Source organism: Hyaena hyaena, unplaced genomic scaffold (genome assembly GCF_003009895.1).
Source record: "Hyaena hyaena isolate Hyena2069 unplaced genomic scaffold, ASM300989v1 scaffold_90, whole genome shotgun sequence".
In the NCBI taxonomy this organism is placed as follows: domain Eukaryota; kingdom Metazoa; phylum Chordata; class Mammalia; order Carnivora; family Hyaenidae; genus Hyaena; species Hyaena hyaena.
In genome coordinates, this window is record NW_024080722.1 from 878,041 (window position 1) to 897,077 (window position 19,037).

The following is a 19,037-nucleotide window of genomic DNA, read 5'->3' on the forward strand; positions in this document are numbered from 1 at the left end:
CTGCCTGGAATACCCACCATTCTTCCTCTCTGGCAGCAAACTTCTACTCATACTCTGAGGCCCAACCAAAGGGTCCCCATCTCTGTGAAGACAGCCTCAACCACTCTGCCTCCTTTGCCCTTCTTCTGTTCCCATACTCTGTGTGCTGGCCTCCAATCTTCCACAATTAGCTGTGGCTGTGCTTAGACCAGGCACGGCCCGCTGGCAGGGTGAGGTCTGAGACACTCGGTATAAGGCCTGGCAATCGGCAGGTGCTTAGGATATGTTGGCCGTGAAAATGAACTAAGGGAAAGAAACCCAGCCAGCAAAACTGTGGCAAAACCTCATAGAGAAGCGTCGTCAGGAGAGCAGGAGGCAATGCATGAGCTAGAAGTACCCGGGGGGGGGGGGAGGCACAGGAGGGGCCCGGACACACTCCTCCCCCGCCCGTCACCTGTTTCTGGCCCGTGCCGTCGTCATCCATGCCGTGCTGGGCCGCCATGGCGGTGGAAGTGTGCAAGGTGGCAGCGTCAAAGGGCACACGCTCCACGTTGGCGATGTGGCTGGAGAGGTAGGTCAAGCCTGGGCCATCCGTCTGGTCTGGGTCCCGCCAGTTCTTGAAGAACTGCTTGAACAGCGGGGTCTCCCCACCCTCGGGAAGGACAGAGACCTGGAAAGGGGAGGGAAGAGGAGGATGAGGCTGGGCTCAGGTGCCTGGAGGCCAGGGGCCCCCCAACAGCGGTCCCTGGGGGAGACTCAGACATCTAGGGCACGCTGGGGTGGGACACCTACCTCACCCCGGCCCTTCCCCGCCTGAGCTGGACCCGTCCTCACTGAGCTGTCTGGCTCTAACTCACCTGGGTCTGCCTGGGGTAGTCCATCTTGGAGATGAAGTCGGAGGCCGTTTTGAGGGCGGCCTTCCTCTCCTCTGTGTTGGCCTGCTTGCCTGTCGGGGAGGTGAGAGGCCTGCGGTCAGTGTTGTGCCCTAATGTCCAGTGGTCCAGGGGAAGCAGCAGGTGAGCCTCCCTCCCGATTCCTCCTCGGCTGTGGACAGCCAAGGCCAGAGACCCCCGGACATGACCACTCCCAGAACCCCTGGGGCTGTAGCTGGGGGCCCTGGCTGACAGTAGTCACCACCTCAACCGCTGTGGGCCATTTCCTGAGCATGTACTTTGTGCCCAGAACTGTGCCCAGGTGAGCTCATTTCATCCACACAATGACCGTCTCTGATAAAGACTGTAATTATCTTGTCCCTCTTGTCCCATTTACACAGAAGGAAGCCAGGGTCTTCGAGAGGTGAGGTGACTTGACCAAGGCCACACAACGAGTGGGAAAGCTGTGACTCAGACTCTGCTTCTTCAACTCTGTAGCCTACACCCCAGATCCTCAGGTCCCCTTCTCTCCCTTAGGCCATTTGTCCACCGCGGGGGCCCCCTCCCTCTCCACAGACTGAAGTTTGCCCAGCCCTGGAGAGCGCCACCCGCCCCCCCATGCCTGCACAGCTCCTGACCATCAGAGGTTGCCAGCCCACAGTCCCCAGCCTTCTTATTGCCAAGGCTGTGGGGCCCCGGTGACGATGGTGGTGATGACGGTGATATGAAGATGATGATAATACTAGCCCTAAGTGTGCAATCTCTCGCTTCCTCTCTGCCCTTCTCTGTGCACCTCCTGCCTCCCGCTCCCTTCCGTTCTCTTTCTCTGGACTAATAGGAGAATATGAGGGGATGCCGATTGAGTCCTCGTAGAAGCCTCTGGGCCAGTGTTTTCCAAGAGCCTCTCATAATCAGTCCACTAGCACAGCCTTTCCTAAATGGAAACCAGATCACCTTCATGAAAAGCCCCAACAAACATTAGCAGGTTAAAGGCTCTTCAAAGCCCTGCAGTAAACAAGCCTGGAAACGTTATTTAACCCAGTGCTGCCCATAAACTTCTCTGACCCACAGAACTGTACTTTTGTTTTTTACATGATGCCAATGAACCTCGGAGAGAACCGGTTTGATAACATACGTGGGAAACACTGGTTTTAGCCCAAATGAGAAATCGGAGGCCTAGAGAGGGAAAATAAAGTGCCCAAGATCACAGAGCAGGTCAACTGCAAAGCCAGGGCTTCAGAACAAAATTCCTTTCCTATTCAGGAGCCTGCCACGCCCCGGGGCGCCTGCAACACACATGCTGCCCTCCCAGGGCTGTGCGACCCCCAGCCAAGGTGGGGGCCTGGTCGGAACCCTCTCCCCCTCCCCAGTACCTTTCCAGACAAAGATTTTCCCATCTCTGCCATGGTCCAGGATGAAGCAGTCCTCTGACCTCAACGCCCCCTGGGCGAAGGGGTTCTCATCAGCCACGAGGGAGACCGACATGGTGCCTGCGCCATTGGAGACCTGAGGGGACAGGGAGGGGGGAGGTCCGGAACGTGAGCGACTCCCACCACCTGGGCCGGCCCAGGGCGCCCCCAGGCTGACATGTCGGCTGGTCCACATCCCAACAGCCCCCACCCCCCACCAATGATGCCACAGAGTAACACGTGGGTGACTTGTGTCCCCAGGTTCTGGGGCACACGCAGGTTTCCTTTCCCCTTCTCTGCTTTGCCGCAAGCGCGTCTGTGACCTGCGCACACGTGTCACGTGGAAACTGCCCACGGAAGGGAAGGGGGTAAATGCAGGCGTGCGGGGGACACGGGAGAACTGTGGAGCTGGCCGAGGACGCAGCGGATCTCATTAGTAGAAAACAAACAAACCGAGAAAGAGAAATAAAAAAGACGAGGATGCAGATGAAATGGGGTGTGCTGGTTTGGAAGCAGGAGTGAGAGACAGGGGAAAGCTGAAAGAGAGTGTGCGGCTGAGTTACCGGCACCGAAGTGGCGTTAATTTCTGAGTTTTGACAAATATCTCTGACTATGTTAAGACATGAAAGGGACGCTGGATAAAGGGAATGTGGGAGCCCTCTATCTTATATTTGCGGTTTTTCTGTAAACCCGAAATTTATTCCAAAATAAAAATTTTTCACTAAATTAACAAAAGTGTACCACACTAGTCAAAATTCAAAAAAAAAAAAAAATTGGCAAACCCATGTTGACAAAGTTCTGGGGAAGAGACACTTTGAGCCTCGTGGTGAGGGTCATTTGGGAGCTCTTCTGGGGTGCTATTTAGTAATATGTATCAGAACCTTAAGTCACAAATATTGTATGCTTACCGAGTACCTCCTACCCGCCAGGCACTGATCTGAACGATTTGCCTAATAACTTATTACTTGCCCATCTAGAACTCCTTTAATGCTTCCAGCAGCCCTGTGAAACCTCTACAAGTACCCCCATCTTATTCACCAGGACACCAGGACACAGAGAGGCTAAGTAACTACACAGCTAGAAGGCAGACCCGGGATTCTGACTCCGGAACCGATATTGTCGCTTACTGACTCACACTTCGGCCTTTGACCCAATAATCCATGTCTGGGCACTTGTTCCAAGGCCATGCTCAGCCCAAGGGCATAAAGAGGAACTGTCTGCAGCCAGAAGAGGCGGATGTACCCTACTGCCCATCACTTAGCGGGTCTGTTGAAATTCTTATATTCATAAAATAGAACACAACAGAGTCCCTACAAAGAGCCATCGAGATCTCTGTTGTAGCAACTGAGAGGGCAGAAGAAGGTCACAGAAAAGCATGAAGAATTTGGATCCATTTATATCAAATAGAGGCGGAAAAGTGTGTAATTGGATACAGAAAGATGTAATCTGGACTTTTCTTTCACTAAAACGGTAGCTGTGTAACCATGGTAACCCTCAAAAAGGGTGCAGGAGAGGCTGATTTTTTAAAACGTGAGTATTGTTACTTTTATAATGAAAACATGTTAAAATTAGTACTTAAACTAGTGAAATTTCATCCCTTCTTATGTTCTGGAGTATTGCTATCTTTTTCAATGAACATACATTACTTTATTAATGAAAATAAAAATCAATGTGGTGTTCCTTCAGAGGTGATAGGAATCTGCACCCCATTTTGCTGTTCTTTGACCACAAATAAGCCCAGAGCTCAGTCATGAGGCCAGAGCTCCTTTGCTGAAGAGCAGCCCGAGTTTTAAAAATCACAGAATATAGGGGCGCCTGGGTGGCTCAGTTGGTTAAGCGTCCGACTCTTGGTTTTGGCTCAGCTCATGATCCCAGGGTGGTGGGATGGAACCCCCCGTAAGGCTCCGTGCTGAGCGTGAAGCCTGCTTAAGATTCTCTCTCTCCCTCTGCCCCTCTCCCCCACTCATGTGGACTCTCTCTGTCTCTAAAACAAAAACACAACATATATAAACAGACTACAAGAAATAATTTATAGATGAGAGGCGCCTGGGTGGCTCAGTCGGTTGGGCGTCCGACTTCGGCTCAGGTCATGATCTCGTGATTCGTGGGTTCGAGCCCCGCGTCAGGCTCTGTGCTGACAGCCAGCTCAGGGCCTGGAGCCTGTTTCAGATTCTGTGTCTCCCTCTCTGACCCTCCCCAGCTCACACTGTCTCCCTCTCTCTGAGAAATAAATTAAAAAAAATTTAAAAGAAAAAAAAAGAAATAATTTATAGATGAAATAACTACAAACAGACACACGACCACTTCTGGAGTATTTCCCCCAGTCTGTTCCTAAAACATTTTCCCCTCAGTTCTCTCACCGCCCCTCTCCCTGCTTGACAGACGAGGAGACAGACCCAGAGGAGGGATAGGTGCTGCCCGAGACCCCACACAGGAGAGCAGGGCGTAAATGTGTCCACAGTTGATCAAATGCTCTTATTCTCAGGGCAGGAAGGCAAAGGAAGTAGATGGGCACCCTCCGGAATCGTGCGGAAGCCGGGGCCCCTGACCGCGGGGCCGCTTTCCTGCAGCAACACCCCCCCCCCCCCAGGGAACAGAGCGGCTAAGGCTCACCTTGTAGAGCTTGGCCAGCCTGCGGTTGGCTGCATCCTCCTTGGCAGTGTCCTCTGTGCCTGCAGGCAGGGCCGGCTTAGGGCCCAGCACCTGTAGGAGACGAGGCAGGGAGGAAAGGGTGGCCGTGAACTCCAGGCGGCCCCGGCCCACATTGAGGGGCCCGGCTCCTGAGAGAGCTCCCTCCCCAGGCAGGCCAGGACCACTCCATCCACAGTGATGCTCACTTTGGGTAGGGCGCCCCCTGCAGAGATGTCCTGTATCTCTTCCCGTGTTTCCTGTGTGCGGATCTCAACCAGATCTGCCTGGCAAGTCCTGTACCCCCTCTCTCCCCAACGGTCGCCCTGCCTGCAGGAGATCCGTGAGGTCCTGCTCAGGACGGTCCTTCAGACCCTTGCTCTGTCATTTCCTCCTAGGCTCTCTAGGAATGACAAGCACCTTCTACCACATGCCTTCAAATGATCCCACGTAACCCTCACACCCGTGCTAGGAGGCAGAGATCATCGCTCTCACTTCATAGAAGAGGCAGCCGAAGTCAGAGACATGAAGCAACCTGTGCACACAGCTACGCACTAGCTAATGCAGAATTGGAACCCGTATACCTATGACTTCTCAGCCTATTTTTGTCCGTCTGAGACAAGCCAGACTCCGTAGCCTCGGCTAACACCCCTTCTAAGCCACAGTTGGTATTCAGGCTTCTCCCAATAATAATCATCTTCTGCTCTTCCTAGAAACTGGAACTCAGGGCGCCTGGGTGGCTCAGTCGGTTGAGCATCCGACTTCAGCTCAGGTCATGATCTCGTGGTTTGTGGGTTCGAGCCCCATATCGGGCTCTGTGCTGACAGCTCAGTGCCTGGAGCCTGTTTCAGATTCTGTGTCTCCCCCTCTCTCTGCCCCGCCCCTGCTCATGCTTTCTCTCTCTCTCTCTCTCTCTCTCTCCTTCTCTCTCTTTCTCAAAAATTAATAAACATTAAAAGTTTAAAAAAAAAAAACACCAAAACGCAATGCCCCCAGATAACTAGGAAGCAAAGGGCATGGAGGAGAGCACATGGTCTCCTCCTCTTCCTGGTCAACTCTGCCTCTATTGATATGTCCTCAAAGCACATTGGCTGGCTTTGCAGTTGCCTAAATGCACCATAAATCACGAGGGATGATGAGAAGATGAGAGAGGGGACAGGGTCCGTTGTCTCTTTCTGATCAGGCTCCAGCACAGGGATTGCTCTGGGAGGAAGATGCCACCACTCTCCTCCTTGGCTCCCTGGAATGACCTGGCCCTCCCCGCCTGAGGATGTGGCTCACAACCCCAGCAGGCGCCAGGCCCTGGGATTCCAGCCCCACCTCTCAGGGGAGTCTGGGATTTGTCAGGGAAGTTGCTCCCCCCACATCCAGAGGACTCCAGCTCAGTGGAAACACAAACTCACCTCACAGTTGCCTAACCAAAGGAGGGGAAGAAAAATGAGCATCCTGTCCGTCCGTCCCTATGCCGGCCCCAGCCCGCACCCCTGGGATGTGGCCACGGGTACCTGGAGCATCGCCTCCGGCTCAGCGCCCTCCTCCGACACGTGCACTCGGGCGCGGCCACTCCGCTCGTTGTCCCGGATGCCCTTGGACACCTGCGTGGCCCTCAGCCTCTCGTACCGGTTGCTGTTGGAGCCACACCACTGGTAGATGTCCTGTAAGACGGGGACCCTGTGTCAGGCAGTGCCCCAGCCTTCACATAAGCCCTGCAGGTGACGCGGAGGAGACTGTTCGCCTGCCCGGGTGAAGCTGATGGAACCTCACGGGCACACGCCCAGGCACAATGGGTGTGATCTGTGTGCACCGGGATGTGTGAGTATGTGGCTTGGATAGGTGTTTTTTCACAGGCTCAACTACACATAGAATGTGTATGAAATTGGCTGCCTGTTGGTGGGAGCAGAAACGGGTGGAGCCATCTTGGAAAACCATTTGGCTCTGGCTACTCGGGCGCCAGGCACTGCTACCCCGTGGCCTGGCAATGCCTCTGCTAGTAGTGCACCCCACAGACGTTCCTTTGCACTGCCCTGAACGACCCGTGCGAGAACATTCCGGGGAGCACAGCCTGCACTAGCCTTGAGCCAGAAACGGCCAGAAGCATACACACTAAAAGCATACATAGATTGGGGCGCATCAGCCCAGCTGAATCTGACACAGCAAGGAGAATAAACCATGTATAACCAAATGCCATGTGGACAGAGCTCAGAAACAGATGTCCATCAAAAGTCATCAGACACAAGGAGCAATGATTCCACATACACAAAGTTCAGAAACTACTGGAACCACAGAATTCCAGAGAGTTCAGGATGACAGCTACCCACGGATTGAAGGGACCGGAAGAGAACAGGAGGGCCCCTCTAGGGGCTGATGATGTTCAGTTTCTTACTCTGGGCATTGGGTACACGAGGGTGTTCACTTCGAGACACCCACTGAGCTGTACACTCAGGAGTCACACAGTCTTTGTGTACCTGTGAGACTTTAATAAAAAGCTTACACTAAGTCTATCTGCTCACATCTGCGTGGACCTCACAGCACGCGGACGCAGGAGGTTGGGGGGAGTGTCCGGCCATGCCCATCAGCGGGTCTGAGTGCGCACGGATGTCAGGCACGTGCACAAAGCATGGCACATCTGTAGCCTGGGCTGGGGTAAGTTCATCCTGCACACACTGCCACCTGCAGGTATGCAAGTATGACTGCACGTGTGACACACACCCAAGTCTGTGTGTGCTCACTCATCATGGTGCATGCCCATGCACGGTGGGCAAGAGCCGACCGTTTTTGCACGTGCCTGCATGTGTAGGTGGGTGGCTATATGTAAAAAGGCACGAGAAATGGGCACGTGAACACAAGACGTCAGGGAACCTGCATGTCAGTCGAAGTTCGAGTGCACTGGGCACACAGTCTGCGCCTGTGGATGATGGGCGTGGGTCTACACATGCGAGTCTCCTCATGCTGTGCGCATGTGGACTGAGTCCCTGCAGGTGTGTCTGACTCACACGCAGGACATGTGTGGACGCGGGAGCTGCTGTCCCTGGGGCTTGCCCTTCCCACGTCTCTGTGTGTGCTCACATCAGTGGGTCCACATCCCCAGAGTGGGGCCTGGCCAGGCCAGAAGGATCTCAGGGGCCCCCCGGGAAAGGGCAGGGCAGGACTCACGTTGCCCAGGTCCAAGATGAAGCAGTCGCCATTGTTGAAGCTCTCCCAGGACACGGGCACCTCGGTGGCACGGACCACGCGCCGCCCTTTGACCTGGAAAAGTCTCTGCACCACCACCTCATTGGGTACCACGTGCTTGAATCCTGATGCCACGCCTCCTTTCTGTTGGGTCAAGGAGACGGTGTCAGTCCAGGGCAAAGGGTCCAGGGAAGCAGATATGGGGGAAGGGGAGAGGGGTGAAATGAAGGCGACTGGCCCATGGACCGGGGGCCTTCCAGCAGATTCCCTGGTCAGTTTCTACTTGCTGCCACCCCTTTGAATCTCATTCTCCACTAACAAAGACCACAGAGGCCACTTGCCTGAACCAAAAAGCTACAAACATTCCTCTCTCAGAACGCTGAGAAAACGCATTTCCTAAGGGATGTTCTAAGGAATTTCGATCTTCCAGGTTATTCTTTAAGGAAAGGGTTCCAAGATCAAAGAAGCACAGGGAATGCTTCTTACGGCTTACACAATGCACATTAGCATAATAAAGGCTCTGAGAAGTCCTGTGGCAAATAAATATGTTTGCCTTTTGCTTTATACAGCATTGCCCTACCTTATTGAGTCAAGAACTGCCTTCTCTACCACATCCCGCCTGCAGCTCAAAGCGTTCTGCAAAACCATTTGCAGAAATGCTAATCCCCTGCCACCACAGTGCTGGGTGATTCTGGGTAAGTCTCTATCCCTCTCTGAGCCTCCGGCCTCTCCTTTCTGAAATGAGGATGTAAATCCCTGCTCTGCCATCCTGTGCAGTCGTCACCAAGTCCCAGGGAGGCCCTTCAGGAAGGCTGCCCTGCGGTGGTCAAAACTGCGCTCAGCCAAGGAAAATCGCTGACTTTCTCACGAGCAGTCCCCAGCCCCAGGCTGACAAGTCAGAGCCAAGAAGGTCCCTGTCAGGGCTTCCTATTTTTTTTTTACTCGCGGTACACTCAAGCCCAAAGACGTGAAGCGACTCACTCGAGCATGTGCGTGACAAAGCTGGGGCTTGAACCTCCGCCTCCTGTTCCCAGCCTGGCCCCACGCATCAGGGGGGTGGAGGGAGAAGGGCTCCCACTGAGGCCACCCCTTCCAGGCCCCTGTCTTTGCAGAGCAAAGCCAAGTCAGATTGGCTGCACAGACTCCATCAGGGCAAGGGGACACAGGGAGCACATTTAAATTAGACTCTTACTACATCTATACGCAGTGAGCAATATAGTGTGTGTGAAATGACAGTGCCCCCTGTACTGGGCATTTTGCCTGCATCGTCTGTAAGGAAGGTATCAGTCATCCCTATCTTACAGATGAGGAAAGTAGAGTCCAGAAGTGAAGGGACTTGCCTCACGGCTAGTTAATGTTAGAGCTGGGATTCAAACCCAGGTGTGACTACATCTAAAATGCCCACACAATTCACCCAACATTAGGTTTTCTTAGAGCAAAGGTAACTAGGGTCACTCAGGGCACAGTCCTTTAAGAAAGGTGGTTTGTGCTGTTGTGAGTGAAGCGCCCTCTGGTGTCCTTTCTTGGTACCAGCATGAGGCCTTTCAAGAGCATCCCCTTGGGCTGAGCAGGGCTACCAAGGTATTCACAGACCCTTTTTCCCCACCCCTCTTCAAGGGCCCTCTTGCTAGGGAGCAGGTGAGGAAGGGCAGCTGAGGAGAAGCATGCAAACCCTACTGTCACGCAGCGGCTGCCCCTTAGTGAGCCCATAACAAGGGGGCTGAGGCACTTGCTTTACAGACATACAATTCAATCCTCACAACAAGCCAGTGGGGGCTCTCATTACCCCACTTCACAGACAAGAAAACTGAGGTACAAAGAGGTTAAACTCTGCACCCAGGGTCCCAGCTAGTTAGTGGAGGTGCTGGGTTTTATCCCCAAGTTCGCCCTTCAGGGACCCAGCCTTGCCCATCTGCCAGCCCAGGAATCCCTGAGTGTCTGGGGACAGCCCTGACCCAGGGACTTTGTACGGCTGGAGGCACAGGGACAGTGGATCTGAAAAACTTCTCCAAAAGGTGCTAAAAGGACATACCAACCATTTCCACAGATTGCTCAGCACCAGATAACAGGGACACGGAGGAAGAGAAAGGCCCTTAATTCTTTTCTATGTTTCTGAACTATTTTACGTTTTTGAATGTGCCTTTTATTTGCTACTTAAAAACAGAAACATTTTCTTAAAAAAGGAAAAGGGCTGTGGGGTGCCTGGGTGGCTCAGTGGGTTGAGTGTCCAACTCTGATTTTGACTCAGGTCATGATCTCACGGTTTGTGGGCTCGAGCCCCACACTGGGTTCTGCACAGGAGCCTGCTTGGGATTCTCTGTCCCCGTATTTCTCTACCCCTCCCCTACTCTCTCTCTTTCTCTCTCTCAAAAATAAATGAGTAAACATTTAAAAAATAATAAAAGAAAAAGGGCTGTTTTATGTCATAAATCTTGGTTTTGATAACTTTTTGGGAGCACCTGGGTGGCTCAGTTGGTCAAAGCATCCGACTTTGGCTCAGGTCATGATCTCATGGTTCGTGAGTTCGAGCCCCGCATCGGGCTCTGTGCTGACAGTGCAGAGACCACTTGGGATCCTCGTCTTCCTCCCTCTCTGCCCCTCCCCCACTCGTGTTTTCTCTCCCTCTCTCTCTCTCTCTCAAAAATAAACATTGTAAAAACAATAAATAAACTATATGTGAATTTATAAAGTAAAAGAAGGCTTGATATCTCATGATTGTGGACATGGACATGAATCTCCTGATTAATTAACTCTGCTAACCTTACCAACCTAGGAAATTAGACTTGGAAACATTAACAAAAAGATAAAAGCAAGCTCTTGAAAGACATTAGTGGACCTTCAACTGCAGGGGGTGGAAATTTTCACTATAGTCTTTAGAACTGATTGTTGCTTTCTATGGCCTCATCGTTAGGTGGGCAGAGATTGGCATCACATTATTTGAACAAAATTCAACAGGTTAAATGGTCCTAAAAGTCGCTTTCCAAATTATATAGATGATTTAAAGAGAGACAGAGTTCCTTACGTATGCATGAATATACACAGCTATACGTTCACATATATAGTGAAAAATATGATCTACCATTTGGTGGAATACTTCTAAAAGCAGAATCACAGGCGACTTCTACCTTCTAAAACCTGTATTTCTATAATGTTTGACATTTTACAATAAGCTCGTATTACTCTTAGAAGAAGGGAAAAAAATCTATAAAGATTTACATTTTTTTAAAATGTCAAACTATTCACAAGACAAAGAAAAATGTATTGATTGGGGCGGGTCCCCTCCAGCCCTTGAACTGCAGGTTACTTATTATCTAAGAAATGGGAGGGAGTCCGGGAAGGGCCCAAGTGATTATGTGGGGCCAGGGGCTTCTCGGACTCAGCCCAGCCCAGATTCTGTGAACAAAGGGTTTCAAATAACCCAGTCATGAGAGCCCTCTAGGACCCTCTCTGAGAGGCAGAGGAGGAAGAAGAGGAGGAGAGATCTCCAGAGTCTGAAAAGTGCAATACTTTTAAGGGTTGGGGGGCGGGGGGGGTTGGGGATGGGGTCGCAGAGTAAGAGGGGCCAGAGCCTATGACAACCCTTTCTAGTGGCTCCTGTCCCCTCCCTGCCCCCTTCTCACCCCCCCCACCCCCCTTCCCGAGGACAGAACTGGTCCCGAGGAGCAGGCTTTCACAGGAACAAGTCTTGCATAACAAACTCTTCTCCTTGGGGATCTATAATTGATGAGGGCGCCGGGCCAGGAACCTTGGGTCTGCCAAGTGCGGGGGCAGCGGGAGGCCTCACGGAAGGTAGCGAACAGGACTGGCCTTGGACCTCCCATTTCCACCAGGAGGGGCCTGGGCCTTTCAGGACTGAAGTCCCAAATCCAGGGCGGGGCTGGGAAGGCCGCCCCCTGGCAGCAGGGCTTGATACAAGCACAGATTCCTAGGCCCCATCTGCGCTAAGATCAGAGACCAGGGAGTTGGAAAGGTCCACCTTCCCCAGGGAGCCAGCTCTGTGCTGGGCGCCTCACGTCGAGTCCCAGCTCCGGCACCTACAAGCTGAGGAGGCCGCTGACCGTGTCCAGGAGTTAGGACACTGTGTCCACACAGCAGCAACCACCGTTGTTATGAGGGCCTGATAAGTGCGCGAGAGCACACACCCGGAGGCCCTGACTGGCCCAAAGCCTTCTAGCAGTTACAGGGGCAGCCTTGGGGCCTGACCTCAACCTCCCTGACTCCCGGTCAAGTGCTCTTTCCACTTCCTGTTCCAAGAGCTACAAAAAGCCTGGTCTTCTCCGGCTCTGGGGCCTGGGTCCCAACCCTCTCACCTCTTTTTTAAGGTACCAAAGCCTCCTAAAGCACTATGGGAAGAAGGGGGAGCTGGGCAGCTCAGCAGGAAGAGCTGTGGGTATGGACACACTGGCCAACAGGGGGCGCTAGATACGCACCAGGGCACCCAGACCAGCTCCACCCAGCCCAGGGCAGAGTCCCCGTTCCCAGAACACACCCCACCCTTTGCTCCCTCGGTCTCAGAGTGCTTTCCCATTGTCCAGTGCCTCACCTGAGCAGACCCCTGTTCAGCCCCCCCGAAAGCCACCTGGTTGGCACAGAGGACCCGAAGGCCCAGAGAGGGGCAATGACGTCTCTAAGGTCACAAAGCTCATCAACAGCACAGGGGGCTTCACCCCTAGGATACAGCCCTGCTTGTGAGGGGCAGGGTGGTGTAGTAGAAGGAACGTAGGGAGTCAGAAGGTCTTGGCTCTGTTTCTGGCTCTGGGTCTGACTTGCTGGTGACCCTGGGCCAGTTGCTTAACCTCTCTGTGCCTCAGCTTCCCTCCCTAGCTTAGAATAAGATGTTTGGATTCTGACGTTACAGCCCATCTGGCCATCTAAGCTTATGACCCCCTCCCTACACTGACCAAAGAGAACCCTAACTCTGTAAAACTACAGCTTTCCCTGAGCCCCTCCACGGTGCCAGCCCTGTGCCGGCATTTCCCAGCCGCCCTTCACCAAATCCTGTCCCCAGGCCTGAAGGGCAGGTACAACTGGCTCTCATGCATCCAGAGGAAAGGAAGGCTCGGAGAGGCCAAGTGGCTTGCCTGTCACACAGTATATTAGGGCAGAGCCTCTCAGGGCTCCTGACTTGGCTTTGCTCAGCCCCACCTCGCTGAGGGTTGGGGGAAGGGCAGTGTTGGTCCAGATTCCTCAGAGTTCAAGTTCAAAGGGGATTCTAATGAACATAATGAGGAATGTGGCCCTTTCAAATACCAACATGGGGCGTTCTGTTGGCAGGAGCTAAGAACTAAGGGATACAGAAGCAGGACTGAGCCTTGGCCCTGGGGAAGCATGAGGCTGGATGCCCACCCAGGCCCACCCCTCGTGCCTGGGGCTAGGAAGACAATCCTGTGAAGCGCTGAATTTTCTTCTCTCCATTTTAAGATAAGAAATCAGAAGCCCAGAGAGAAAGTGCAATTTGTCCACGGTCACACAGCTAGGAAGGTCCAGGATTCAGACCCAGGGCTAGCCAGCTCCAAACACCGAGCTCTGACCTATCTGCCACATCACCCCACAAGGCTGAGAGACGGATGGACCTAAGCGAGCTCCCTGACACCAGCACCTACCTTGTACTTGAGGCCAGACTTGAAGTAGCCCAGGAAGGTGGGTGACTCGAAGCGCTGGACCTCACGGTGCTGCACGGCTCGCCCATTCAGGTAGTCGTCTAGCTGCACGGTGAAGATGGCGGCTGCCCCGCTCTCGTCCTGGCTGCACTCGTCGCCTAGGGGGCATCAGAGCAGCATGAGCCTGGCTTCCCGAAAAGGGACCCAGTCCACCGTGGAGGAGGAATCCAGAGCCCCCAGCACTGGCCTGGCCTGGCTGTAGAAGCTGGGCAAGCCCCTACCTTCTGCGGGCCTCAGTTAATCCATCTGTATAACGGGGCAGTGGGGGGCCGGACTGCACCAGTCTCTAAGAGTCCTCTCAGCTCTGACACATCCTCCTACACTCACCTCTCACTCATTGCCCTGCACTCCCTTCTCAGACCTCTAGGCATGAAGTCAGGCCTAGGAGCAGTGGCTCGGTCCACGGATTAGGAAAGCGAGGTGCAGAGAAGGGGCAGGACTTACCGAGTCCCAGAGCAGAGGAGGGGCCCCGGACTCCTGACTCTGCAGGGCAAACTGGGGTGTGGCTAGAGCCGGGCCAGGAAGTGTGGAGGGGGCCCAGGGGCCCTGGGTGAGCCCAGCTCTGAGTGCCATAGTGACCTGTCCAACCCTCCCGACACTCTGGTGAGGTAGGGTGTGCCCCTTACAGAGTCACTGGGTGACCTACCAAAGGGCAGAGCTGGGGTCTGAACCGGGGCAGCCTGGCTCTAGGGTCCCCAGACACACAACCCCTAGCCGAGGGGCAGGCACATATTTGATGCTAAACAGTCACCAAGTCCCCACGGGCGCTTCGGGGGAATGTGCCCCGCCAGTCTGTGCTTTACGCGGGAGGGGGCGGCCTCACCCAGCCAGTAGTGGAGGTCATACTGCAAGTTCCCGTTCCTCAACTGCACCGTCTTCAGGATGACGTAGGCGTCGCCTGTGAAGAAGTCTCCGTAGAGGTTGGGGGGCACAGGCACCAGGTCGAACTTCTCCACACGCCAGATCTGCAGGCCGGGCTCCTTCCCTGCCTTCAGGAACTCGGGGTGCTCCACCGCCATGCTGCTGGGCTGGAAGAGACAGGCAGGGCCTGAGCGGGGGCAGGGGCCTTGGTGGGGAGAGACCCCAGGGCACGAGGGAGGGTGGTTTCCAGCCTCAAGAGCATCTCACTTGAGCCTCTGACTCTCCCCACCCCGAGGTGAGTGTACCCCTGTCTCTGTTGAGTGAGCAAACAGGGCAGAGTTTAGGCTCCAAGCCCTGTCCTTGACCACAGTGTGGCTCGCCTACTCAGCTCACCGGTGATGGAGGGACAGAGGGCTCTACCTCCCTGTTCCCTTCCCTTCTTAGTGCCAATCAGATGGGACAGCTGAGGCGTGGAGAGGTGAAGTGACTCTGCCAAGGGCCCCCAGCTAGGAACTGGCTCAGCAGGAACTGCTGTGAGCCCCATGAGCATAAGCTCTGGAACCAAAGGGAGACCCCTCTCATATAGCAAAGGTAAATTAGGGGGAGGGGGTCCCCAGGGGTTCAGTGTGTTCCCTTCCAACACCTCCAGTGGCTCTTAGAACTAGAAGGGTCTTCAGACAGCTCCTTATGCAACCCCATTCTGCAGATAGGGAGATTGAGGCCCAAACAGCAGAGGGTACTGGCCCACAGTCACACAGCCTGTTTGCTTTTGCTCTTTGGAGGATTCCCCACCCCCAAGCCATGTCCCCAGCACACTCCCAAGAAGGGCCTAGATGACTGAGCCCAAGTGGCCTCCTGCGCTGTCTGCCTCCTCCCTCCTGCCCCCCGCAACATCCCACCCCCAAATTCCATTTCTTGGAAAAGGTGGAGAGGACGCAGCCGGGATCTGCAGGAGCCTGTTGGAGATGAGGTGGTCAAGGATGGGGGGAAGGACGTCAGGCATGCACAGGGGCTAGAGATGGAGCAGAGCGGGATGGTTAGCCTGGAGCTGGAGGGCGTAAATCAGCAGGCACAGATCACCTCGGGCCGGAGGACGTTCTAAGAGAAACCAGAGGGGTTGGAACTCAGGCAGACGGGTGGAGAAACACAAAGGGAAAACAGGAGTGAGGAGGCGAAACCAGACAGGCCCGAAGAGGTAACAGGGAAGCGAAAATAAATAATAGTAACGAGGATAAGCAGGCAGAAGTGAGTTCATACAAGAAAGAAGGGGGGAAATCCTGGAGAAGGAGAGAGAAATCAGACGAGAAAGAGGAATCTGAAATGAAAAAAGAAATCAGAAGCGGAGAGAGAAATCAGGCAGACGGAAGGAGAAATCAGACCAGGAAAAGGAGAAATCAGGAGACAGAGACGGGTAAGATCAGAAGGCAGCGTCGAGGGAATGAGAAAATCCGGCCAAGGTGAGGTTAGCCTCCAGGGAGGGAAACAGCCAGGCCCCCGAGGCTCCCACCCCCTTCCACAGGAGCCCGGAAGCAGCGAGAGATACTTACAAAGCAACAAAACAGTTTTTCCATTCTAGACCTGAATTACTCCCCTTTTCCTAGCGCTGTATCTGCAAGAACTTACAATAGAGAGTTACTCCGGGAGCCCCCGGACCCCCGGGCACTCACCCGCGCCTGGGGCCCCCGCCCCTGGGCCGCCCGAGCCGGGGCCGCCCCCCGCGACGCGGTGGCCGCGCGAGCCAGCGGCGACAGCGCGCACAGCGCCAGGACCAGGGCGCAGCGCAGGGCGCGCACGGGGCGGCGCGGAGCCATGGCAGCACCGGCGGCGGACCCCAGTCGGCAGCCGCGATCCCCGGGCCACCGACCCTATATAGCCGCCTGCCCTGCCCACTCAAGCCGGGACCGCCCCTCCGGGAAGGCGCGGGGCCCCGGAGGGGCGGGGATCTGGCCTGGCGGTCGGGGACATCAGGGATTCAACCCGGACCGACCCGACCGGGCGTGGCTGCCCCTTCACTCCTGTTCCGGGGGCGGCGACGAAGCAAACGGCCGGGCATTCAGCAGGCGCTAACGCAGTGCACACTAAATGGGTGCAGTGCACACTAAATGGGTGCACGTAGGCACCAAAGGCAGAGAACCCAGCCCAGCCCCCTGTGCGCCCCACACGAGCCCCCTCCCCTCTCTGCCCCGAACAGCTCCAGCAAAACAGTAACACAATCTTGTATTTTTTGTACGCTTTCCACACATCCTATGAAGGCCAGCGCCTCACAACATCCTTTACAGAGCGGGTCCTATGAACAGCCGCACTTTACAGAGGGGGAAACTGAGTGCGGAATGATCAAGCAACTTCCGCACAGCTAGGAAACGGTTACAGCCCAGATGTGACCCCAGGCAGTCTGCGGGGGGGGGGGGGGGGATCGGGGAAGCCCACCTAGCTGCGCCCCAGCTGGGGGCAGGACAGGGAGCCTGCCTTCAGCAGCAAGCAAGCCTCCAGGGGGTGAGGGGTGGGGGCAGACCTTCCTGAGACCGCCCTTCTTTCCCTTTTAAAAAGTGTTTATTTTTTAAAAGTTTATGCTCATCACAACCTAGAGTCACCCGTTTGTACAAAGTTGTTCCCCGACAACCCCACTCACTTCTCCCCAGGAGCAGCCACTTGCATCTGCCTCCTTTGGCTGATGTTTGCAGGGCTTCCTTTCAGGTCTTAAATAACAAGCCCTTATAGGTTCTTGTCCTTGCTGGTGGTGGTTCTGCCGGTTTGTTTTATGCGTTTGGGGCGGGGGGGGGGGGCAGGTTATTTTTTCAGCTTAAGGTCTTATCTGTTGGCTCCCCAGGGGAAGGCAGGACTTAAGTCTCCTCCCCACTCTCAGGCTCCCTTCCCACCCTTACGCCGACCTGCCAGAGGCCCCCCATTGCTGGGTTAAGTTGAGTACTACCCCCGGGGGGGTTGGGGGGGGCTGCTGCTCACCTCCACTAACCCCTCTCTCTCCCCTCCCCACCTCTCCTGGACCCACTTCTCTGTTTCCAAATTCTCTTCCCATCCTCTCTGCCAACAACCTAGTGCAATGAGAGGAAGAGAACTGGGGAGCTGGAGACTTGGGTTTGACCCCCACCCTCCAGTGTGTGTCAGGTACTTTATGCCTCAGTCTCCTCATGTGCTAAATGGGTACAGTAGTTACTGAGGATTAAATCAGTCTGTGTGTATGAAAAGGGAGGGCCTGACCTGCCACTAGATAAATGGGAGCTCCTGTCCCCATTCCCCCAAAGCTATGGCCACCGATCCTAGCTCCTACTGACGCCAAGTTTCTATCGAATCAGGCTGAAGTTTGCCCTGTGCCACCCACAGCTTCCTCCCACGTAAGGGGGTCTCTGGGTCAGATAAAGAGCTAAGGGAACACAGACAGAGAAGGCAATTCAGACTGTAGGGATTATAAGAAGGCTTCACAAAAAAAAAAAAAAAAAAAAGACTTATGACCTAGGCCTCGAAGGACAAGGAGGAGGGAGATTGAGAATAAGAGACATTCTAGGGGAGGGGACATCGTGGGCAAAGGACAAGCAAACACAGGCCACATCTAGCGAATAAGTAGGGGTCCAGTCTGAGACACAGGGAACAAGAGATGAGCGGATGGCAGGAGTCACAGAGAGATACCCCAGGGCTCGGGGCTGTGTGCCTAGCCCCCGGCTTGCAGAGCCTGAATTCAGGGCTCTCCCCTCTCCCTGGGGATTTGGAAGATTATAACCCCTCTCCCCCCCCCACTTCCCACATGCTGTTGTTATAAGCGTACACCGGCTTCAGCTCTCTGCACAGCAGTTAGCTCCGTGAATTCAAAAGACACAATTCAACAAAAGTCCCGCTTCCTTCAGTATTCCTTACAGAGAGACACGAACATATACGTGCAAGGACGTTCACTGAAGCATTGTTTGAAGACAACTGAAAGGACCCAAATGTCCTGGTTAAATAAATTATGGGGCCGCCATACAATGGACCACTCTGCAGCTGTGAAGACAGAATGAGCTGGCTCTGACTGTGCCTGGCACACAGTAGGCACGCTGGAAGCAGAGAGAGACCTCTGAATGCAAAGAAAAAAAAAAGCAAATTGTGCGAGGACTATGCTATGACTCCTCGCCTCTTTTTTATAAGGGTGGCTGTTTTTTGCATGCATCCTTAAAAAGTCGAGGATAAACACCCAACTGTCAAGGCAGTGTGCTTGAATGGGAACAGATGGAGCTGCAGAGTTTCACTTGCAAATCCTGCTGTGGCTGCCTGAGGCTGCGATCACTGCATTCAGCCCCAGGGGAGGACACCTACGGGGGATGAGAACATTCTAACCCTGGATTAATGGTGATGATCACACAACAGAAAGATCTACTAAAAATCAGACTCCTGAACACTCACAATGGGTGAATTGTTCCGGTATATAATTTACACCTCAATCTACTTGCCTGAAAATAACACTAGCTGTA

The 19,037-nt window shown here is 54.2% G+C and overlaps 1 protein-coding gene across 3 annotated transcripts in view; it reads right to left on the reverse strand.

Annotated features, from left to right (window-relative positions):
- Positions 1-19,037, reverse strand: part of GSN (gelsolin) — a 54,124-nt gene that overhangs the window by 11,616 nt on the left and 23,471 nt on the right. Inside the window, exons 1-9 of one of the 3 annotated variants that reach the window (XM_039234617.1) lie at positions 16,248-16,428; positions 14,543-14,747; positions 13,663-13,817; positions 8,042-8,203; positions 6,394-6,543; positions 4,874-4,963; positions 2,225-2,357; positions 837-925; positions 434-649 (exon numbers count right to left, since the gene is read on the reverse strand). In XM_039234617.1, the coding sequence (XP_039090548.1) occupies positions 434-649; positions 837-925; positions 2,225-2,357; positions 4,874-4,963; positions 6,394-6,543; positions 8,042-8,203; positions 13,663-13,817; positions 14,543-14,747; positions 16,248-16,391 (1,344 nt within the window). In that variant the 5' untranslated portion in view covers positions 16,392-16,428. Of the gene's footprint in view, positions 1-433; positions 650-836; positions 926-2,224; positions 2,358-4,873; positions 4,964-6,393; positions 6,544-8,041; positions 8,204-13,662; positions 13,818-14,542; positions 14,748-16,127; positions 16,199-16,247; positions 16,429-19,037 lie in introns of those variants that run through there. The other 2 variants (XM_039234618.1, XM_039234619.1) reach the window with 2 other exon arrangements.